The following is a 22,438-nucleotide window of genomic DNA, read 5'->3' as shown; positions in this document are numbered from 1 at the left end:
GTATTGTACGCCTCTTTATTTATGTAAATTCCTTGCAATCATGAAAGTTCAACCTGTTATCTGCTTAACTTGCCCATGTTTAACACTGTCTCTGAACACAACAGGCTACATTTATTCTGTAAATACCCTGTGAGAAATCTAAATACGTAATGATGAATGAATCATTAAATAATAACTACAGTATGCAACAGCAGTCTGGTTCCTGATACAACTCAACCATATATATATATATATATATATATTTTTTTTTTGTCTTCTCTTAAAACAAAAGCCACCATACAGTGAAGCAATATCAATATGAATCAATATGTAACACAACGAAAGGGGGCAGTATTTTCCTCGTTTAGTCTGATTCCCTCAAAAAAAAGTTGTTGTTTTAACCTACTTGTTAAAACAAAGTTTCTCTTCTATTAGGAGATTATTAAGTAATTGAATGTTCCCAGAGTTACAAGCAAACAAAAAAGGATATAAAGAAGGGTGCATAGGGCAGCAAGGCTGAAAAACTGCAGGTGAATGTGTTTTAAAAGCAAACAAGCTACTGTACTCTGTGTGGATTTTTTGAGCTGAATTAAATTTTCAACTAAGTAAAACATCTATTGTTTAAAGATTATTTTTAACTCTGAATATCAGCTGCCTAATTATTGGTGTGTATCTCAATAGACAAAAAAATGATACCCAAAAAGTTTGGAAACATTAATTAAGTCAATCATTTCCCTCCTCTATTAATAGTGTTTAGTGTTGTACTTATGTCTTTGGGAAGCCTGAATAGACACATTTACTACAAGGTAAAACTGGGAAGGATCATATATCATTGAAATGATCAACAGAGTCAAAGGTCTGAGTAGTAACCCCCACACCAAAAAAACAAACAAAACACAGCTAAAATCCCTTGAGAAATGTTCCTGCCACTATGCACCCTTACTTTGAGCTTCATGTGATGCCAGGCATCTGCCATTCACAGGTATGGTAGACGCCTGATAGAGACCTAATCAACAGCACTTGTGTGCATGGGTCGGGCAACTTTGTGGAGTTTGTGTCCTTCAGCATCAACATGCCACAGCCTTGTCTCTTCAGACCGAGGCCTGTGAAGTAGGGCAACTGGAAGCTGGTGTTCCTGCAGAATGGTAGCGTTACTGGGTGTCAGCCCTGGTTCCATTTCCACTTACTTATGGTAAAACCAAGTTCCATGAGACTGGTGAAATTAAAGGCAGACCACACAAGGGTCAATCTTTTGGGAGACGTTCTCCTGGAAAATCCAAAGGCACTTCAGGATTTGCACAACCCTACCACAGACACATCTCTGATCACAGAGTGAGGAGCAGACTGCACAGGAAGCCAGCAACAATCCCTCAGCATCTGGCTCGTTTGTACAGGTTTCCATAGCACTGACAGTGGAACCTAAGATAAGTGATGAAGGGGTGTAGATGGCTCTGTTTAGTTTAACTGGCATTTCAAAAACTTGAAGAAAAGAAAAAAAAAACATGAAAAAATGTAACTCACCCCAAAATAAACAACACACTTTACGCCATTTGCATTAACACAACCAAAATTATCAAAAAACTAAAGGCAAGTGCAAAAAATATTTAACACCCTCTAATAAAGTAACACATTTATTTCACTTTTAGCGAGGCTTAGTTGATAAATCAGACGTTTGGACTTTTTGCCTTAGTGAAACCGAAGGTTTTTGTGTGCACTGTACAATATTCAATGAGAAGCATTATTGAATTATATTTCTATTCAATAATAAAAAAAAACTGTTTAATACATGATTACGTGTTATAAATTACACTCAATTTGCAATGCCTTTTAAGCAGATGGATTGTACCAATGACATTTATATAAAATGATTTAATTTTAATGTTCAAACGGATACTGTCATATCATCATGTGCGGCTGATTACAGTATTCCAGGTGATTTTTCAGGTAAACCTACTTGTTTTTTTCCCATGATCTGTCCCAGGACGTCTCCAACGTCTCCCGACGGCACTATACGGGGAAGTCCCGCCCACTCTGAGCTCCTATTGGATTAACTATCAACAACCGCGCTTATTCCCGTGCTGATTGGACAAGCAGGCTGTCAATCAAAGTGCTACCGGAGTTTACAGTTAAAAGCGTCAGGTGAAACTTGGATTGGGAAGACGAGGGAACCGAAGCAGAACTTTACTGGGTCGAAACTTTTTTTGAGGGGCCCGTCTGTGTTATATTTATGAACGTCTGTGGTGGAGGATACTTTTATATCAGAAACTAGAACGTTAACAAGATGAAGAGCCTCAAGTATCGATTGAAAAAGCACGAAGTTACCATCACAGTAAGTTGAGAACTTTTGTTTGCTATGTTTTGCTAATGTCCCTCCTTTTATCGCTGAGCTCAGGCTAATTTTGAGCTAAAGAACGCCACTCCTGTCAGGCGTTATTATTTGTCACCCTGGCCTCCCCCTCCTAGCGACCACGTTATCCGCGGTCATGTTCCCACGGTGGTTGTGGTCTGTTTGGGAAAACACTTGGAAGCACCTGCAGCTCCGAACAAGATGCGGGTGTGGAGCGGTATGTTTCTAAATACTCTGCACAGATTTGGGTCAGTGCATCTATGACCTGTAGGCTCTTTCCACGCCGCCGGACCACGCCGCTGTTAATGGCAAACAAAGCCAGGGTATTACAAGACAAATCAATGCGCCAAAGTGTGTGTTGTTATCGCAGAAACATTCAGGAGTCACACGGTCCAGTTGTTCGGACAAATCTCTTGTCTCTTACAGATGTTTCCCTTTTATTGAACACGCCACCAGTAATAATATAACAAGTGAGTCCTATTTATTGTGGACCCCAAGTTAAAATAACCCGCTGTTGAGTAGTGTTGTTAATGTTGTGCTTTTATTTTTTTTTTACCTTACAGCTTGTCCTCAGGGTCCCTGTTAACAAAGATACTATAAGGCCGTATAGTAGCATCACATAATGCTTGTTTACGTCCACTTTCTGTCCGACAGACATAATCTATGCGAATTACTTTGTGAACAAAATATGAACACATTAAACCCGATGCAGTTCTAATTTCTCATAGACTGTTTGTTTTCATACTCATATATTTTAAAATGACTTCTGCAGAGATGGGGAAACTGAAACCTAAATGTGATCAGAGCCAATTATAGGGAAACTGGACAATTGATTCGTACATTTTTATTTTGGTTAAATTCTTTATATGCAATCAGAATCATGTCCAGTACAGTCGGATTGAAATGCAGTTGCGTACAATTCAACTATATCCAATTGCAAGACATTACAATGAGGTCCAGTAAATCTTGCTACTGCAGTTCAAGAGTTGTTTATATGAGAGAACTAGCAGATTTCATCAAATCTTGGCTTCACTGCACTTCTTCGTTCTTAACAAATATGTGGCAACATTGGAGAGGAACAACTCCCATTTAGCAGGATGGGACCTGTAGCTGAACCTGGCTCGGTGCGGACTGGAGGATGAGAGGAGAGGAAAGCCCTGGGCTGAGTGTATTAAAAGCTCAGCCCAGCGTTAAGTAAAAGCTAAAGAAAGAAAACAAAGTTAATGGCAGCAATAAACACAAACAAATCATTCAAGTGGAGAGCAAAGAGAGAGTATTGACTCAAACTGTTTACTGTTTAAGTGAAATAACCCAGTCTAACACGAACTGTACTGTAACTGACTCCGAAACTCCACTGGACAAATCTTTCAGACTCTGTACAAATGAGTTTTAAGTGTGGCACACAATCCTGACATTTCTACAGCTATCAGAGCTCCAAGACACCATGGATACAACAAAGTCCTTCCAGGAATGTCACTCTTCTTTCCTACCTAGGATATGTCCCTGTACAATGAGCTGACGCTTATATATGTGCTATCAAATGTATGATTTAGTCATTATGATCCATAAAAAACTGAATTAATTCTTTACTATTTAGCTGTGGCCTCAAACATTTACCTAACAGTCATTCAATATGATTCAGCGCCATTCAGCTTGGAGTGGGTGTTTTGGCACTGCACTCTGCTTTCTCTGTCCGGCAATTACCATGAGAAAGGCATGGAGCCCATAGGATCTGTGTGTGGTAAACTGTCAGGCCTCCCTCTATTTAAAAGGGAAAAGATGGCTTTTCCACTGCATCAGAAATATGCAAGAGATACATTTTTACAAATCAAGAGGAAAAGAATCAAATGTATTACCTTGCAGTTGTTTATAGTGACCTCAGAAAAAGTTCAAGCTGTGTGGAGGAAACAGACGTGACATTTTGCTCAGGTCTGTGTGGAGATTTCATAACATTCCCATTTTGTTCCCCTGTGAAGGCAAGGTACCAAAAGGAAAAATGAAGCACACGGGCGGAACTGAAGGCACTTATCTATGTGAAAGAAGAGGTGTTGGACCTTACTGAAAATTGATGTGCTGCCAAGTGTAAGAAGCAGAGTTGTCATACAATGCTTTGTGACTACTCACTTTTGATCTGTTTCTATTAGGAAAGCCTTGGCTACCCACGAACATCAAAGCAATAAATCAACCTTGAAGCTGGCAAAAATTTATAAAGCTTTATAGAAAATATGTTAGATGTCAATTTTAGCCTTTACTTACCTTGGTTTTATTGTTTTTGAACCATAGTTTGCAAGTACAGTTTTGGTAAGACCCTATTTTAGCTATGGAGTACTAACTATGCCCTCAAACGCCTTTTTAAGGTAACTAAAAATGCTGAATAACTATCAACCTGAGTATAAAATGCCAAGGTTTCCTTTTAATACCAGCCATGGATTTGACAGAATGAGAGCTTGCTGGTTTCTGTTCACTCAGGTTTCTGTTTTTCTTTTGTGTGAGGCCTTTTATTCTAGAAAGCCTCTCATGTGCAATGTATCTGCTCTTTTTTTATAATGGAAAAAGAAAGGAAGCATTTCTTGCTTGAGATCAAGATCAATGCAAATCTAGTTTTAATATTTTGAGTCTGTTATTTTCCTCAGGTTTTTTAGGCATATATCTCAAACTTATTTCTGCTGTCCAACTGCCTTATCTTGCAAGAGGCAAAGTTTTGCTGTAAATTGGAACTGGACAATCTTAGGAAATCATTGTTAAATAATTGTGATTACCCCCCCATCATCATTCTACCAGTTTTATTGTCTCTGTCGCTAAAATGTGTGACAGGTGAGGGTATCAACTACAATAAAAACAATCATGCAACATGTACAGAGTGTGCATGGTTCTTGGAAATAATACTTCTTAGAAAATAAGAAGACTGACTGATAATGTGGCTGCGTGTAAGGGAGGGAATATTTGGATTCACTGTTTTTCGTTGAGACGAGTCGGCACCAGTTGTTTCAGTTAACGTCTGCATTGTCGGTTCAGGAAATCCTGTGCTTTTTACACGCAGCAGAGCCAAATAAATCTAGACCTCTCTGTTGTGCAAACCGGTTTGTTCAATTTCTGTGTGACAGAAATATTAAGCTTGTCAGTCATCAGTTGAACAGCTTTAATGAAATGTCAGTTTATGGGTGAGGCAAAGGTTTTGCGTTTTTTTGTTTTGTTGCACTGTAACCATCAAGGAGTTTTGTAAAATTCTTCTAGTTGGTGTTTTAACATTGTAAATTGTTCTTTTATCTTGCAGACTTGTAGACTCTGGTTTGCAGTGGATGTGATGGTGATCTGCAGAAACCTGTTTATGTACAGAATACATATTGTGATACATGTTGGCTCATAAATGATAAGAGTTGCAAGCTGTAGGTTGTGGTGGGATGTGAATGCAATACTAATATATGTTCTTCAAGTCTTCAATATTTTTCCAGAAAGGTAATTCAGCAAACCATGTATCAATAACACCAAAGTATATTACTTCTGTCAGAACATCACCCTGAGCTCCATGATCACCCTGCAGGAGGCTACATGACATTATGCTTTTTGGAATGTGTTGGACTTGGTAATGCTTAAATTATGTGATAGGGCTAGAAAGCTGCAGAATTGCAGTTGTTGTGAAATAATGTGTTTGGGTAAGAGTGAGAGAGAGAGAGGGAGAAGAGAGAGTGGGCTGAAAGAAATGTTGCAGAGCCACACCCCATGTGGATTGCTCACATTAATATTCTAACATATTTTAGGTCTGTGCTGAATTCCTGATGTCTAACACAATTTTCAACAATTTGTTTTTCCCAAATATGCTATAGATGTGTTACTCAGGTTATTTGCAATAGAGTTTGACCTTTGCTGTTTTTTTTTTTTTATTAGAATCTTTAGAAGTAAGGGTTCACCCATCGATGGGCCGGCCAATTTCCTTTAATTTTGGGTGATCTCGATCGGCCAATACTTGCATGTAAAACCGGTCTTATCCACCAATCTTATCTACCTGCGTAAAGGTCTGAAAATCACCCACTGTCCTCTTTTCCTATGCTATGAGAGAGGGCTGACTGCCAGACACCCCCCCCCCCCCTAATGACACCTGACAGTGTCGTGAGTGCCAAAAAACTGCAATTGGTGCAACCCTATTTAAAATTTTTTTTTTGTTTGGTTGGCAGATTACCTTTAGTTAGGTGAGTCAAAGTTGTGGTATAACTTCTTATCAAGACTATATTGTAAAAACCTATTTTCTTTTTGGGCAGAATGTTGTTTTCCAAGAATTTAAATATTTTATGAAGCTTTGGCAACATTTTTGTTCATTAACTCACTGAATACACTCTGAATATAAATATCAAATATCGATTTTTCTTTTTCCCAATGGCTTTAGTCGTACAATACATTATCTCCTAAAAACTTTGTCCGACCCTGTGGTACTTGGAGAGGGTTGCAAACGGCCCAGCTGTACAACACCCACATGTTTTTGTGTTATGTTTTGCCATCAAGGAAGTCTCACATGCTGCCACTCTGATAATCACCTGGTTCCAGCTACACAAACACTGTTCTGTCTGCGGAGTAAGATGAATTGGATAAAAGTTTGCTGTCTAATGGGGGAAGAGCTGAGAGCTAAAACACAACAGACCAAGTGACAAGATGTGTTTGATTTAGCCTCCATAGCAGAAATATACATGCAATGGTACTTGTTGGGCAGATGAGCACAAAATGTACGGGGAGTGCTTTTGTCACAAGTGTAACTGTAGAATTACAATGAGATAAGGTTATTTCTGTACAAAAACTCTGATGTTCTCATCTGATTCATCTTTATAGTTATGATGTAACACCCTGTTTATTGCCTTTGGTCATTTAAACGTGCATCTTTCTGAACATGGGTAGCATATTCTGCAGCTCTTCTAAGAAGTGGTATTGATACAAAAACCCAGTTTTTTCAAAGAGAAGATGCAAAAGGTTATTGCATTATCCTATAATGGAGTTTATACTACTCTACACTGCATTTCTGTATCCTTTTTCTTTGGATGAGTCAAAAAACACTTTTATCTACCGTATCTCAGGAACAAAATCTTTGTGAAATTGTAGGGGTTCTGTAGCAATGACTTTATTAAAAAATTGAGACTGTAGATTGTTGCCTTGTTGAGTGGGAGTCTGGATCTTTCTGAAACAAAAACAAACTTTGCCACATTAATAATTGGTCATCACAGACTGTTTTGTTCAGCCCTCATCTGCCTTCAGACGGCGGTAATGGTGCGTTTCATTAACCTCGAAAGTCGGAACTGGAAAGTTGGAGATTAGTTGTAGCATTCCAATTTCTTTGTTTTTGTTCGTATTGCTAGCAACTGTAACAGCAGTCTTACAACAATGACAACGATGATAAACACTATTTTACGTGGTATTTCGTGCATATTAACAACGCTATAACATCAGAATCAGAATCAGCTTTATTGCCAAGTTCGTACATACAAACAAGGAATTTGACTCCGGTACACTTTGCTCTTTTGTTCTGTTTTTGCATTACAGAATATACAAATTTACAATTTACAATGTACAATATACAATGCAATATTCTGCATTACAGAATGTACAAATTTACAATGTACAATATACACATATATAATAAAAAGGTGCATTTGACATTTCAGTGTTTATAAGACATCTCGTCTTATAAACACTGAAAAGCAGTGTCTGACTGACTGTTACATAAATAATAAACAACTGCTTAAAACGGTCAAAGTAAGAACGTCTTACTGCCATTGATGCGAGTAGCGGCCATCTTGAATGCAGAAGTCGGGTATGGTCATGTTGCCTGGACTTACTGACTCGTAATGGTGACTGGAAACTGACTGCGAATGACGCAATAGGAGCGAGTGATTTACATGTTTACGCTATGTAGAGGCGCGTTCAGGAGCGAAGTGATGCAAAGGACGTGATGCGAACGGAATGATTAGGACGAATAGATTGAAGCAAAATCCACAATGAACGTGAAGCGAATTTTGCTGGAGTTGAAAAATGTGAACTTTTCTGTCAATTTGCAGTCCCTGCAAAGAAATAATGGAAAAGAATACCTACAATCCACAAACATCACATGTATAAAAAAGACAGAAACATTGATGTACACATAGGATATAGGAAGGTTTGCTCCAAGAGGTGTATGGGTGGCTTTGAAAAAAGTTGTTGAAATTTAGTCTTGAAAAGGACTGGTTAATAAGGCACGCATGAAGTTGTGAAGCACACATGTGGCCTTCAGACACAGCTTTCTATTGAGCTGAGATTTATTTACTCACCAAAGACAGATGGGCAGGCGTTTTGAAGCGGGCTACAGCGCCTGTAGTTGGTGTCCCAAAGGCTGATTCCTTCCCCAACGCGGACCAGCAGGTCAACAAAGTGACCATCATTCAGGCACTGCTCCTGGAGTAGGTGGTGGTACTCTCCAAACTGGTTCCGTCTCTAGAGAATCTGGTGAACCCAGAGATGTTGGTGGCGGCATTGTTCGGCTTTCCATGAATAAAGCGCCGTGACTCGCTCCGTAAAATCCATGTCCGCCATGTTGAGATGAAACTGGCAAGCAGCAGATAGAAGCTTCTCCTATTTGATGACGCGGTGAAGGGAGTGGAGCGTTGTAGGCCATTAGCCTCGCAAATTGCTGGCGAAATGTCAGGCAAGTGACAGCCCACGAATGAGGCGAAAAATTTGCTGTAATTGTGGTCGGGCAGAAAGCACCATAATTTTAACTTTCGAGGGTGTTGCAGTTAAAATTTCCTACTCAAAGGTCGGAAATTCTGACTTTCGAGTACAAATGGAACGCTCCATAACACTGTAATGAGAAGCTTCCCTGAGGCACAGCAGCAATGTGTAATGAAAGAAGTAAATCAAGGGTTAAGCAATCAGATCCAGTAAGTGTTGTTTTACAAGCACAGCCAGTCTCATTCTTGGAACATTTATTGTATTATAAAGCAAGTTTTGTCTCACAGGTAACTAGCAGTGGAGTCAATTATTAAATTGCTAAACATTTTAAAGGAATCTTGCTGCCTTCAGTGATCTGAGGGTCTCACCCTGACTCATGCAGTGTGTGATGTACATGAGCGATAGTACATCTGAAACAAGTTTTCTGTTCACTTCGACTTTTCTTTGTGCTCCTGATCACACCCATTATTTTTCTCTTCTCCCACAACAAGTTGTGGTATTGATGTGAAATATAAGACTGTCCTTCCCCGCTGAAGGACTGTTTTACAGAACAGGGTGCTGGGCTGATATTGTATTCTTGATGGCGTAGTGTTTTAGGACAAAGGAGTCAGATGCAGGATGTATTGTTTGTTTGTTGAACCTACTCCAGTTTCAAAGCTGGTTGTTTTTCTGAGGAGGGCAGGGTTTGGAGAAGAAAATATTCTTTCTGGATGTCGCCAAATGTTTTGTGTAAAGAGCTGGTGCTGAATGAGAAGTCAAGTCCTGCAACTTGACTTCACAACAGGGACAATGATGGGCATAAACATGTCTTTGTTTATGAAGAATGCTCAAATAACACATTTTTCAAATGCAGTTTGTCACCCGAACTGGGTTTCAGCTGTGCTACTATAAAAGAGACGTTCTTACTGATTCAAAGCCACCACAGCTACTTCAATCTGCATTTAGAAAATTGCAGAAACAGTGATTTTGTTTATTCTGGCACTATCCCAATGCTGTTACCACAAATGATAGTCTAGAGTTCCTTTTTAATCTTTGCTAAACAAGTTCAGATCTCCAATCAATCCCACAAGCTATTAAAGTTTAAAAGTTTTTATTTCTTAGTAACAGTACAAACTCATGTTCTTACTGTGGATGTTGGAAAATGAGTCCAAATCCAGCCATGTATCCTGTTAATGGTGGCAGACAATAATTTCTAGCTTTTGAATTGTTGTATCTTTAGTTGGGGAGAAATGAAAGAATCCATCTCAGTCGTTGCTTCTTCTGTCACTTTGTTCTGTCACCTTCCTCTTGTTGCGTGTTGAGGCTTTTAAAACTTGTGGCCTTAGCTAATCTTTGGAGACTTCGGTAATGGGTTGGTGCTGCTGCTGCAATTTTGACCACAGAAATGTACATGTCTTTTTTTTTTTCTTTTAGAAACCGTTTTAGAGCAGAGCAGCAGTAACCTGAAGGATACCTTACATCATTTCATGAGTGGATGTGATTGTTTTGTCTGGTTGTACGAATACCTGTCATGCAGATAAAGCAACATTCATGTTATGACATGGCTTTTAGTTTATAAGTACTTTCTGCTACTTTCCTCATCCTTTTCATTGTACGAGATGTATCGTTTTAAGAAAATTGCTTAATTACAAATTTTCAAATCGGTAATTGTACAAGATGAGAAGTTTGCTGATTCATAATAATATATTTATGTTTGTCTGTGAAGGGTTGTTTGGTTTGCAGTCTCCTAAACCTAGAAGGGATCTCTCTCAAGCTGTTGTTAAACCTTAAAGACTCTCAGCAGTTATCAGGTTGGGTAGGCTGTGATTTTGCACCTCCCAACTGGCCTTTCTAAATCTCTGCCAGTAGGGGTGAGGTTTGATGAAATCCTCTTTTACTCCCTCCCCCTTTTCAACACTTGTCTGCTCTTTGGGGCTCAGATTATATAGATTTACTCTTTATATGTTAATCTGTGCTCTGATTGGAGGTCTGTTCAGGTCACAAACTGAAACACACGAGTAACAAAATTACAGGATTGTTCCTAACAATTTGGATTTTGTCCATGATGGAGTATAGATTGTTCATCAGCTCTTTGAACAGGGTGCTCTGTCCCAGTTTCTTTGTGGTAAATGCTTCTACTAGGTTAAGCAAATATTTATTGCATATTTTTCTGGTGGTCCTCCACTGTTCATCTGTATAGAAATATTTTAATATGACCTTCTGTTTAAGCTGCCACTGATTTTAAATTTGATCAGCTTATGACTGCAGTAGCATTTAATAGATTTTTCTAAATGTCTAACTATAACATATTTCTATTGCCTTTTATTGCCTCATGAGTATATGAAATAGCTGACTGTCAACACACTTGCCTGTGGTCTCTATAGCAACAATAAATACAACTCCTAGACATTATATTATGATCAATATAATTTTAGCAGCACCGATTTAATAATTGTTGCTTGTTTATTTTAAAGGAAATTCAATCTTGTTATAAATTTTTTTTTTTTTATATTTATTTGCTGTGATACTGTCCATTTTATTGAAGGTATTCATACCATGAAGGCTCACGCCTGCTTTAGATCACGTCGTCTTTTGGGAACTTCAGAAAATGTTTGTAGTCCGCCATGTTTGTTTTTTAAACTGTTGCTTAGATAAAGCAAAGCAAATCAATGACACAGCTGACATATATAGACCACATGCATGTCAGACACACAGACTGCTGGCTGGAGCTTCCCAGCACGCACAGTAACAGCTTTAACATTTGCTAAAAGTTTAACAAAATAAAAAAGTTAGTTCCTAAAAATTATCCAGTAGGCTGAAAATATTTATGTTGAGCGGTTGTTGTGGCCAACCTTATCGATTACTTCAACTAGTCCTGGCCGCTCTACAAGGTGTTTGGATTCATTTATTGGAACATACACTACAGATCAAGGTTTTAGATATACTTTCTCACTTAATGGGTCTCTTTATTTTCATGACTATTTACATTGCAGATTATCACCAAAGGCATCAAAACTATGAATGAACACACATGGGATTAAATAGTATACAAAAGGTGTGAAATAACTCATTTTTATATTTTAGATTCTTCCAAATAGCCTCCCTTTGCTCTGATGACTGCTTTGCCCTCTTGTCATTCTCTCCATGAGCTTCATGAGGTGTCACCTGAAATGGTTTTCCAAAGAGAGTCTTGAAAGAACTTCCCAGAGGTTCATTGAGAGACCACCAGAGGTTAATATTTCAGTCATTACAGCAAAGGGCGACTACTTTAAGTATTCTAAAACATAAAACATATTTAATGTTATTTTACAATTTTTTTTGTTTGCTGCATATTTCATTATGTGTTCATTCACTATTTTGATGCCTTCACTAAGAATCTACGTACAATGTAAATAAACATAAACATAAAGAGAACCAGAAAATGAGAAAGGGGTTTTAAAACTTTTGACCGGTGATGTGTATGGCCCATAGGAAACAAACTGTAAGCGAGGATCAGTACAAGCATTTATTAGACTGAATGTAGTTTTGGCTGAGCAGTAAGTGGTAGTCGAGCATCGTATGATTTTTAGGATTAAGGTCTGGCTCCACGGGAGCTGCCATGAAATCATTCCAGCAGCTCTGTCTGTCTGTGTTCCCATGCTGTGCCTGTCCTAGGCTGCATGGAGATCAGAGCTCAGTCATTTCAGAGTTACCAGGGAACAGAAATGTGCTTGTTGTGATAAAGTTACTCTGTGTGTTTCTGTTTGTGTGTTATAGTTGGTTTTAGGGCATCAAACACTGAGCCAAGCTGAGTAATCGGAACCTTTGGTGTTTGTTGTGGTAGCTAGAAAAAGATAACCAGTGTTGGGGGGGGGAAGGGTAGGTCAGATAGGTGACTGAGTTTACTGACTGATTTTGGGTGGGCTTGGGCTGACATCAGCTGATGCGCAAACATGCACATACAGCCTGTCATGCTAAGCAACAGGAGCACAAAGGTTTTGCTGATGCGGACCAAACTGGTTCAGATAAAGCCTCTTCAAACCATGCTGTCTCTGTTTGCATGCTTTCTTCTCTCTCCAGAATAATTAAGGGTCCCTAATCTGTGAAAAAATGGCTAACTAAACTGTCCAGGAACTTAGTTGAAGTTACAGTGTTCTCTTTGTTGTCAGTTTTTAATTAGTCAGTAGCCTGCAGTCAAACTTGAGCAACATTATACAACCTAATGTAATTGCTGAATTTTAACTGCAAGGTCCCATTAAAAATTTGATTCTTCTTCAGCCCGTTTTCCTCTGCCACCTCTATTTTCTGTGTAGAAGCCAGGATCATAAGGTAATGTACAGTTTAGAGGGCTGAACATTGCTGATTTTTTGAGTGCTCTCTATATATACAGTCTCAGGCCTCTTTACTTAATCTCTGTAGTATTCTACTCAAACGTTTTCCACAAATTCTAGTTGTAGTCCTGCAGGAATAATTGTTACCATTTGTTTACAAGGCGTTACACTGAATTATATCTATTTGCTGAGAATACAAAGCACATAGCCCAAGGTAATGAAGTACACCACACTTGGGGAAAAAATATGGGAACCCACAATAAAATGTTAGACTGTAGTTGTTACAGAGCGGCTACAGTCTCAGCAACAAATGAAATAGAACCATAGCCCTCTAGAAATTGTAGAATATAAATCATCTATGTGTGTAACTGGCATGTGTGGAAATAGGGGGGGTCAAGCTTAGGGAGTGAAGCATAGAAGGGTCCTAGGGGAGTGAAAACATAGGGAGTGAGAAGCACAGAGAGCGCAAGGGCATAAATTGGTGAATGACAAGGGAGTACAGGATAGAGAGAGTCCAAGGTCGTAAACAAGTGGAGGACAAGGAAGGCCGAGACAAGACAAGACAAGACAAGCTTGCTATAAGAAAACAACTAGAAATACTCCATATTTGGACATAAGGAAATGTTATGTTATATATGTGTGACATGATATATGTATATGTTGAACACACCCTTGAGACTGAATAAAACGAGCTGGAAGCAGAGAGTTGATCAGAGTTGGGCCTGTAGCTGCATGGGGCCTCCATCTCTCACTCTGCGCAGAAGGCGAACATAAAGTAGATTGTACTTGTGTTTATTTCACTCTTTGAAACCTGTACCCAAATCAACGGACCCGGGGAAGCAGAGACGGCTTCAACAAAATGTTTAACATTAACAGATTTGGAGAGCAATCTGCTGAAGGGCACTTCCTCAATCAAACAGAGCACTGTGTGAACTTGCTGAGGAGGGTAAACTGCAACCGCTGTGATAACAATGAAGTGAATTGGATCTATCAAACATTAATCTCTGAATGTTTTTACAGCAGATATGTTCTAGGCATAAACAAAATGACCTGCAACCCAACTTGAAATATAACCAGACTGTGAATTCAGACTTCTTTATTTCATTGTCTGCTATTCCAGGCACCTCTTCTCCAACAGTCCATCAAATGTTTTTCTGGTAATATATCGAATCTCGGTGATCATCACAATATCAATGTAAACATAAATAACTGCTCTGATGCAGTATTTGGTTGGATTATAGATTTTAAGTTCCATGTATGCTATTTTTACATCCTAGTTATATTTTTAACCTGATAGATAAGCTTTCACTGCACTTGATGCCCATAAATATATTTATTGTGGCTAAGATGCTAAAGCTGAGAGTCTTGTGGAGATTGTGATGAAGACCAAGGAACGTCAGGTCTAACTACACCTCAGGGGGATCAGTAACTGCTTCTTCACAGCAACAATGCTTAACGGTAAACATACATTTCACAGATGCATGTCCACGTGTTATACCATGTTTGTGCCTCTTAGGGAGAAGATAGTTCAGTTTCAACATTTGGGTGGGGTGCTTTAGGGTGTTGGCTGCAATGCTGTTTTAATCTATGAAAATAAAATGTGCCAAAATGACAAAAGTTTTGTTTATTAAGCAACATTGACTCCATAAACAAAGCAATGTTAAAACATCTAAGTAGCACCTTCTCTGAATAACATAAAAGTGAGACATCATGCCTTTATTGAGAATTATGAATCTTTGTTTGATATTTGTAATAGAAAAAAAAATCTTCTTGAGAGGAAAGTTATAAAAAGCCCTGTTGCATTTAATGTAAATATTTGCTAAAGACATTTTGAAATTTGGAAGGAGGTTTTTCTTAAATGACACCCCTACTTAGATGCTGGTCAGAAAAAAGAAAATATATATTTGACTTATCAAACAGGCAAGTACAGACCTGCTTTACAAATTTCAGGAACTTCATTGATTATACGAATATTCACTCGAAACTTTTTATTTTATTGTATTATAGGAAAAAAGTCTTTGTTATTCTTTTCTCACTAGAAGCCTTTAGAAAACATTTTTTAGCAGTCATTGTAAAGAATATATTTGCTAATGGATTTTGTGTTGGATGGTTGGCAATAGTAATTTACCAAGCAGAGACGTGGACAGAAAATATTAGGGTTCTTGTAGCGGCTACGCTGAAATTGACTGACATCTGGCCTCTGTCTCCATGTGGTTTTTATATCGGCTGTAGCGCATGAGCTGAGTCTGCTCCCGCTTCCTTTCACCCTATGCGACCGCTAACGGTAAAGCTTTCTAAAATCATGTCCGCTTCGAGGGGTCGGTACAAACGGCATCATATCATGACGGGCCTGCAAAAGGAGTGAGAACAGTGAATATCCAGTGATAATAAAATACCTCTGTACCAATTATCAGTAAAAACTGGGCCAGTTTGACCTACCTCCTCAGTCACATATCGAGTACCAACATGCCCAAATATTTGCTTGTGTAACCACACACATGCAAAGGATTGTTAGTCCCATTATTTTGTTGAAATAGGCTCATAACATCAGCCTTCATTCTTCAGAATATAGTATAACAATACTCTCACATGGGTAAGCATGGATGGTAGGCATATCCATATTGCCAAGCATACCATTCCTGAAAATAGAGATTCAAATGGTGTTTTGTTTTAGTATTTTACCTCTCTAATGTAGTCAGTATGTTATTAAGGATGTGACAGTTTTTTTTTTTTTTTCCTGTCTGGTTTTTATTGCCTCCAGCTATGTCTGCTCTTGTTTTTTATTTCATTTCTACATCACCAGCCCAGCTGGAATAAAATTGATAAAATCAGCAGCCAGTTACATTCAAAACCCATTATCCTGCAAGTTTATTTCTTCTGGAGTGGAGCATTGTTCTTTTAATGATAATTATAAGAAAGTGTGACATAGACCATTACTTGAACTTGTAAAAGTATCATGGCAGTACTAACCACAATCGTAGTTGTAATTGCCCCTGGAAAGTATTCACAGCGTTTTATTTTTCCGCACATTTTGTTGTTACAACTTTATTTTAAAATAAATTAGATAAATTTTTTAGCTCAAAACTTCAGAATGACAATGTGAAACATTTGTTGTTTTGCAAAAAACTAAGAAATCACCTTTACACAAGTACTCACAGCTTTTTCCATGAAGCTCCAAGTTGAGGTGAGGTGCATCCTGTTTCAACTGATCATCCTTGAGATTTTTCTACAGCTTAATTGGAGTCCACCTGTGGGATATTGAGCCAATTGGATCGGATTTGGAAAGGCACACAGTTGTCTATAAAATGATCCACAGTTTGCAGCCCTTGCCAAAGCACAAACCAAGCATGAAGTCATAGGAATTGTCTGTAGACCTCTGAGCCTTAGCCAAGGAAGTGACCAAGAACCTGATAATCTGTCAGACTTACAGCATTGCTCTCTAAAAAGAGGAGAATCTTCCTGAAGGACACAATCTGTGCAGCACTTCACCTATCAGGCCTGTATGCTTGAGTGGCCAGATTAAAACTGCTTAATGAAAGGCACATGGCAGCCCACCTGGAGGCCTCTTGGACAATGAAAAGTAAAATTTTCTGGTCTGATGGGGCAAAGATTGAACTCTTTGGTGTGAATCTCAGGCGTTATGTTTGGAGGGAACCAGGCATTGCTCATCACCTGAACAACACTATCCCTACAATAAAACATGGTTGTTACAGCATTTCGCTGTGGGAATGATTTTCAGTAGCAGGAACTGGGAGAATAGTAAGGATAGAGGGAAAGATGAATGCAGCACTGTACAGGGACATCCTGGATAAAACCTACTCCAGAGTGCTCTTCGTCTTTCAGCAGGACAATGACCCCAAGCATCCATCCGAGATATCAAAGGAATGATTTCAGGACAACTCTGGATGTCCTTGAGTGGCCCAGCCATAGAACAGACTGCAATCCAGGGGGATCTGAAGTCAGTCCTCAGGGGCCGGTGTCCTGTATGTTTTAGATGTTTCCCTGCTCTAAAACACCTGATTCAGTTGATTGCGGTTCAGCAAACGCCTGTTAATCAGCCATCAATGGAAATCATGTGCGCTAAGGCAGGGAAACATGTAAAACATGCAGCACACTGGCCCCCAAGGACCGACTTTGGATACCCCTGCTTCAATCCAATTAAACATTTCTGGAGCGATGTGAAAATGTTTTGCGCACCAACGATTTCCAGCCAACCAGATGTAGTTTTAGAGTCTCTCCAAAGAGGAACGGGCAAAACTCCCCAAAAATGGGTGTGCTAGTGAGACATCACTTGTGCCATCATATTTAAAAAGACTTGATGCTGCCTAATGTGTATCGTGATGTTTGTTTGAGATTCTTTATATATTTTCAAATATCTGAAAAGGTTTTTTTTACGTTGTCATTATGTGGTGTTGTGTCTAGAGTTTTGAGGGAAAAATAAATTCAACTCATTTTGGAATAAGGTTCTAACAATTAACCAGTTTTGTGGAGCTCTTCAGTCTGTGGGACTAGCAAGTCTCATACATTGATGACATCTTCTAAGGTAACATGTGAAGGCTCATGTGCTTTGGATTTTGTAAAGGTTAATCAGCTAACCGGAAGTTTGATTATGACTTTTGGACCCGGTTCCCTCTGGTGTAATAGCTCAACAAAACAACTATGTATGTTGATTTTGTGACAATATTTTAAGTAACATTAACCATGAGCTTTTACATTTGTCGTCATTCTTTTAAGTGCATCTTTTTAATTGCCTTGTTGCTTTTAATTTCTATAAATGTACAACCTGATCCAAGTGGTCTTGGTTTTCTTCATTTAAATGTACCTAGTTTATTACCAGAGATGAACGTTTTTTCTGTTTTGCTACAATCCACAGACGCTGATGTTATTGTCTTATCTGAAATATGGCTAACCAACTCTATTGCTGACAAAGAAACTGACATTGAAGGCTGCCATGTATATAGGGCAGACAATCTCAAAAGAGGAGGTAGAAGAGTAGTTTTTATTTAAAAAATACATTTTTATAGTTGCTACAGACCTCCTTTAGCCACAAATTAGGGTTTACCTTCATTAATGCAGCTTTTAGCAAAACTGAACTTTAATGAAATCATAGTAATCTGAGACTTGAACCATAACTGGTTACAGCTGGTATCTGATTATTTTAAAACACATTGCAACTCAAACTGTTAACTGTCCTGCAAGGCCAAATCTGAAGTGCCCAGATAAATCAACTTTAATTGATTTTGTTCTGACAAACCCCCTTATAAATATACATCTGTTTCCATGTTTCCTAATGGCATCAGTGAGCACTATCATTGCTACCAGTTACACATAAATATTCCCAAAATCAAGTCCCGAATTATTCCAAAACGTGACATAAAACATTTTTCTGTACAGGGATTTGCTCATGATTTACATCGTTTTGACTGGGATAAGCCTAATCTTGTTACAGATGTAAAAATCACAAGGGAATTCTTCCATGAAGGTTTTATTAGAGTCATTGAGAAACATGCTCCATTAAAAAAAAAATATAGAGTCAAGGGTTGTAAAAATCCCCAGTTCACCCCTGATCTTCTAAAGTTACTTCATGAGTGTAATGTGGTGAGGGCCAGGGCCAGAAAAACAGCTGCTAGCTCAGTTTGGAAACATTTAGGGAGACTCGCAATAAATGCACCAAGACAATAAGAAATGGAAAGGCTGCAGATTTTATTTTACAAACTTTTTAAAAAAGTTTATCAACCCTTCAACATTTTTAAAAAACCATTAAAATTAAAAGAAAATACTGCTTAAGAGCCCCCCACCGCTGCTACATAAATAACAAAGATGATGAGAAATTTGACAAGGCTGAAATACTTATTACTTTTACTTAGTATTTTTAATAAGCATTTTATTAATTCTAGCTCACTATATCATTCTCCTAATATCTCTGACAACATGCCCGTGAGTTCTCAGGCCACTATTAGGTTTCAGGTTCTTCTCTGTCTCAGAGGTATACGGAGCACTAAAATGTTTACACATAAAAAATTTTGCTAATCTGGACAATTTGGAGCAATATTTTTCAAAACAGACAGGCAATTTTATTGCGCTGCCTTGGACTCTCTTTGGATACAAATGAGATTCCTGCCATTTGGAAATCTGCTTTTGTTCTGCCGTTACTTTAAAGGGGGATCCAGCAGACCTAAACAATTACAGGCCTGTTAAAATCTATTTCTCTTGTAAGTGAACAATTGAAGAAATATCTCTTTAGTCATATTATATCACATACATTAAATTTTTTATATTTGCCATCTATCACCACTCTTCCTTTACCATTTACCATTTATGGTTTGAAGATTGATTTGGTGTCTGAATATAAATACCACCGAGTGTTGATTGATGATCCTCTCTTCTTCAACTATCATATTAAACATTTGGTTAAAAAACCGAAGCTGAAACTCAAATAAAATCATGTCTTTCTTTTGAGTCTCAGAAAAGACTTGTCGGCCACCTTTGTCTTTGCTTGATTACGGAGATGTCATTTATATGAAAGCTTCGTCAAAGTGTTTTGATTTCTCTTGCCGCATTCTACTGTGGAGCCTTGAGATTATTCACAAACCTCAATACTTTGACTCCTCATTGTATGTCTGATGGTCTGCATTGTTGATGTGAAGATTAAACCATTGGCATGTCCTCATTTATAAAGCTATCCTTGGCCGTATCCTTTAATATTTAATGTCTTACGTTATTCCAAAAGGTGCGGGATCTTGCTCCATTCCTTCACAAAATCTGTCCCTATTGAACATTCCAAGGGCTCGCACTGGGTTGAAGGGAAAAAGCATTTAAGTACTTTGCTCCTTCTGCATGGAATCAGCTTCTGTTCAAACCTCTCACCTTTTAAATAAGAGATGAGTTATTTATCTTCTCAATGAGAATAACGTTTTACTTGAATGTGGAGATGTAAAAGCCTGCAGAGACAATGAAGCTATACATTCAAAGACTTGCACCAAATTAAATCTACACTTACTGGATATTTGTCTGTGTCAGCATCTGGTAAAGAATACATTTTACTTGTTAATCTCTCACTTTTTCCAGAATGGTCTTGCAGTAAGTGTACAATGACCTTCTTTTCTTTGTGGTTATGCTGAGGCTGTCTTCATTGGAGAGCTGGTAGGGCAAAGTTCATGTCGTTTGAGCAACTGGAAAGCTGATCTCCTGGACTGGCAAGCAGGCCTCGGAAGTAAGGAAAAGTAGCTTGGAAAAGCTTTGCTCCCTGGGTCTCAAGTCATCCAAAATTGTGTGACCCAGCAGATGGATGGTATAGTCTCCATTTAGGGTCTGTGGGCAATGCAGGTTATGATTTCTGTAGAGAATCACCAGTAGTCTTCCTGGTGGGTGAATGTTGCTAATGTTCGAGTCAGCTGTTGAGGTCAGTTGTCCTCGAACTACTATTCTTCCGATGCATCCCTGCTTCAACACATCTGAATCAGATGGCTGAAGCAGGTCTTGCAGTTTTCCAGGGGCCTGGTAACAAGTCATTCATTTGATTGTGTTGAAGCAGGGTGCATGTAAAATGTCACAAACACATTTCTTCTTGTCACATTTTGAGCTGAATGGTGAAAACACTGATCCTTACTATATGTTTTTTGCATTGGCATCCACGAAAAAGTTATTTATTGATTAATCTTTTGGCTTACATGTTTGTTTGTTGGAAATATGTCAAAAAGTTCTGGCGAGTTTTGCGAGGACATTAAAGAATCATATAAAGAACAGTGATGAGCCCCTACGCTTCCAGTGTCGAGTTCAATTTTAGCTCGGAGATGCATCACAAATCCATTTTACGCAGACAAACATAGAGGCGTAAACAATCCTGCTTGTATCCTCGGAGTGAAGATTAAACAGGGTGGGACTAACGGGTGAGTTGAAGTGGGGCAGCATCAGCAGGAAAATGCATTGCTGACTGCCCTGGCTAACTGCTATGTTTTGCTGCAACTTTGTTTATTATTGCTTCATTCAGTCTTATTATATTTACAGTCGAAAGACAGTAATCATTCTCAGCCCGCATACATGCATGCATCATGTGTCCAGATAACAGCATTAATGTTAGTCTGTCTCTGAAAAAAATCATTGCAGTATTCTGGCTGTGCTTCTCATTGTCCTCTTTATGGCAGAAAGTCATTATGTTGCCATGTCTTCCTCACACTACCCTGCCCATCACTGACCTTAGGCAGGTGTTGAAAATTGATGCACAGTGATGAGATGTGGCTTTTTTAAGACAAAATGTATAAATACCTTTTCGTAAAGGTTTTCTTAATAATGTGCTGGTTTTTCAAGAGCAATAAGAAATAAAGATTAGTCCTCAATATTTTGAGTCTTTAAGCTTTTGCTATTGACTTTGTCATTTTTCTGTAAAATATGACACTTAGTCATTTTTGTCATGTTTTTCTGTATTTAGTTTAAAGACTTGCATTATAGTTTGCAAGTTTTAATCAGTCAAATGCTAACTTGCATATGATTTGTCATCCATGTTTACTTCAGTTTAACAAATTCAATATTGACCTTTGAACTATGCAGCCTTCTGTTTTTCATACAATAGATTTTCTGAACTGAAGTTGTTGTTTTTCTGTCCACCACTAGAGGGTGTGGCAGTCTCTTCTACTTGCAGTCCAGGTAAATACAGGGGTTGGACAATGAAACTGAAACACTTGTCATTTTAGTGTGGGAGGTTTCATGGCTAAACTGGACCAGCCTGGTAGCCAGTCTTCATTGATTGCACATTGCACCAGTAAGAGCAGAGTGTGAAGGTTCAATTAGCAGGGTAAGAGCACAGTTTTGCTCAAAATATTGAAATGCACACAACATTATGGGTGACATACCAGAGTTCAAAAGAGGACAAATTGTTGGTGCACATCTTGCTGGCGCATCTGTGACCAAGACAGCAAGTCTTTGTGATGTATCAAGAGCCACGGTATCCAGGGTAATGTCAGCATACCACCAAGAAGGACGAACCACATCCAACAGGATTAACTGTGGACGCAAGAGGAAGCTGTCTGAAAGGGATGTTCGGGTGCTAACCCAGATTGTATTAAAAAAAACATAAAACCACGGCTGCCCAAATCACGGCAGAATTAAATGTGCACCTCAACTTTCCTGTTTCCACCAG

The 22,438-nt window shown here is 38.6% G+C and overlaps 1 protein-coding gene across 1 annotated transcript in view; it reads left to right on the top strand.

Moving 5' to 3' along the window:
• Window positions 1–2,084: 2,084 nt before the first annotated feature.
• The window catches only part of uacab (uveal autoantigen with coiled-coil domains and ankyrin repeats b), a 45,972-nt gene continuing 25,618 nt past the window's right edge, over window positions 2,085–22,438 (top strand). The window contains exon 1 of the mRNA XM_047363088.1: window positions 2,085–2,308. Coding sequence (XP_047219044.1) covers window positions 2,261–2,308 — 48 coding nt within the window. The 5' untranslated portion in view covers window positions 2,085–2,260. The remainder of the gene's footprint in view (window positions 2,309–22,438) is intronic.

This window comes from Girardinichthys multiradiatus, chromosome 4 (genome assembly GCF_021462225.1).
Source record: "Girardinichthys multiradiatus isolate DD_20200921_A chromosome 4, DD_fGirMul_XY1, whole genome shotgun sequence".
In the NCBI taxonomy this organism is placed as follows: Eukaryota; Metazoa; Chordata; class Actinopteri; order Cyprinodontiformes; family Goodeidae; genus Girardinichthys; species Girardinichthys multiradiatus.
Note: the sequence above shows the minus strand (reverse complement) of the source record. Positions and strands in the feature narration are given on the sequence as shown.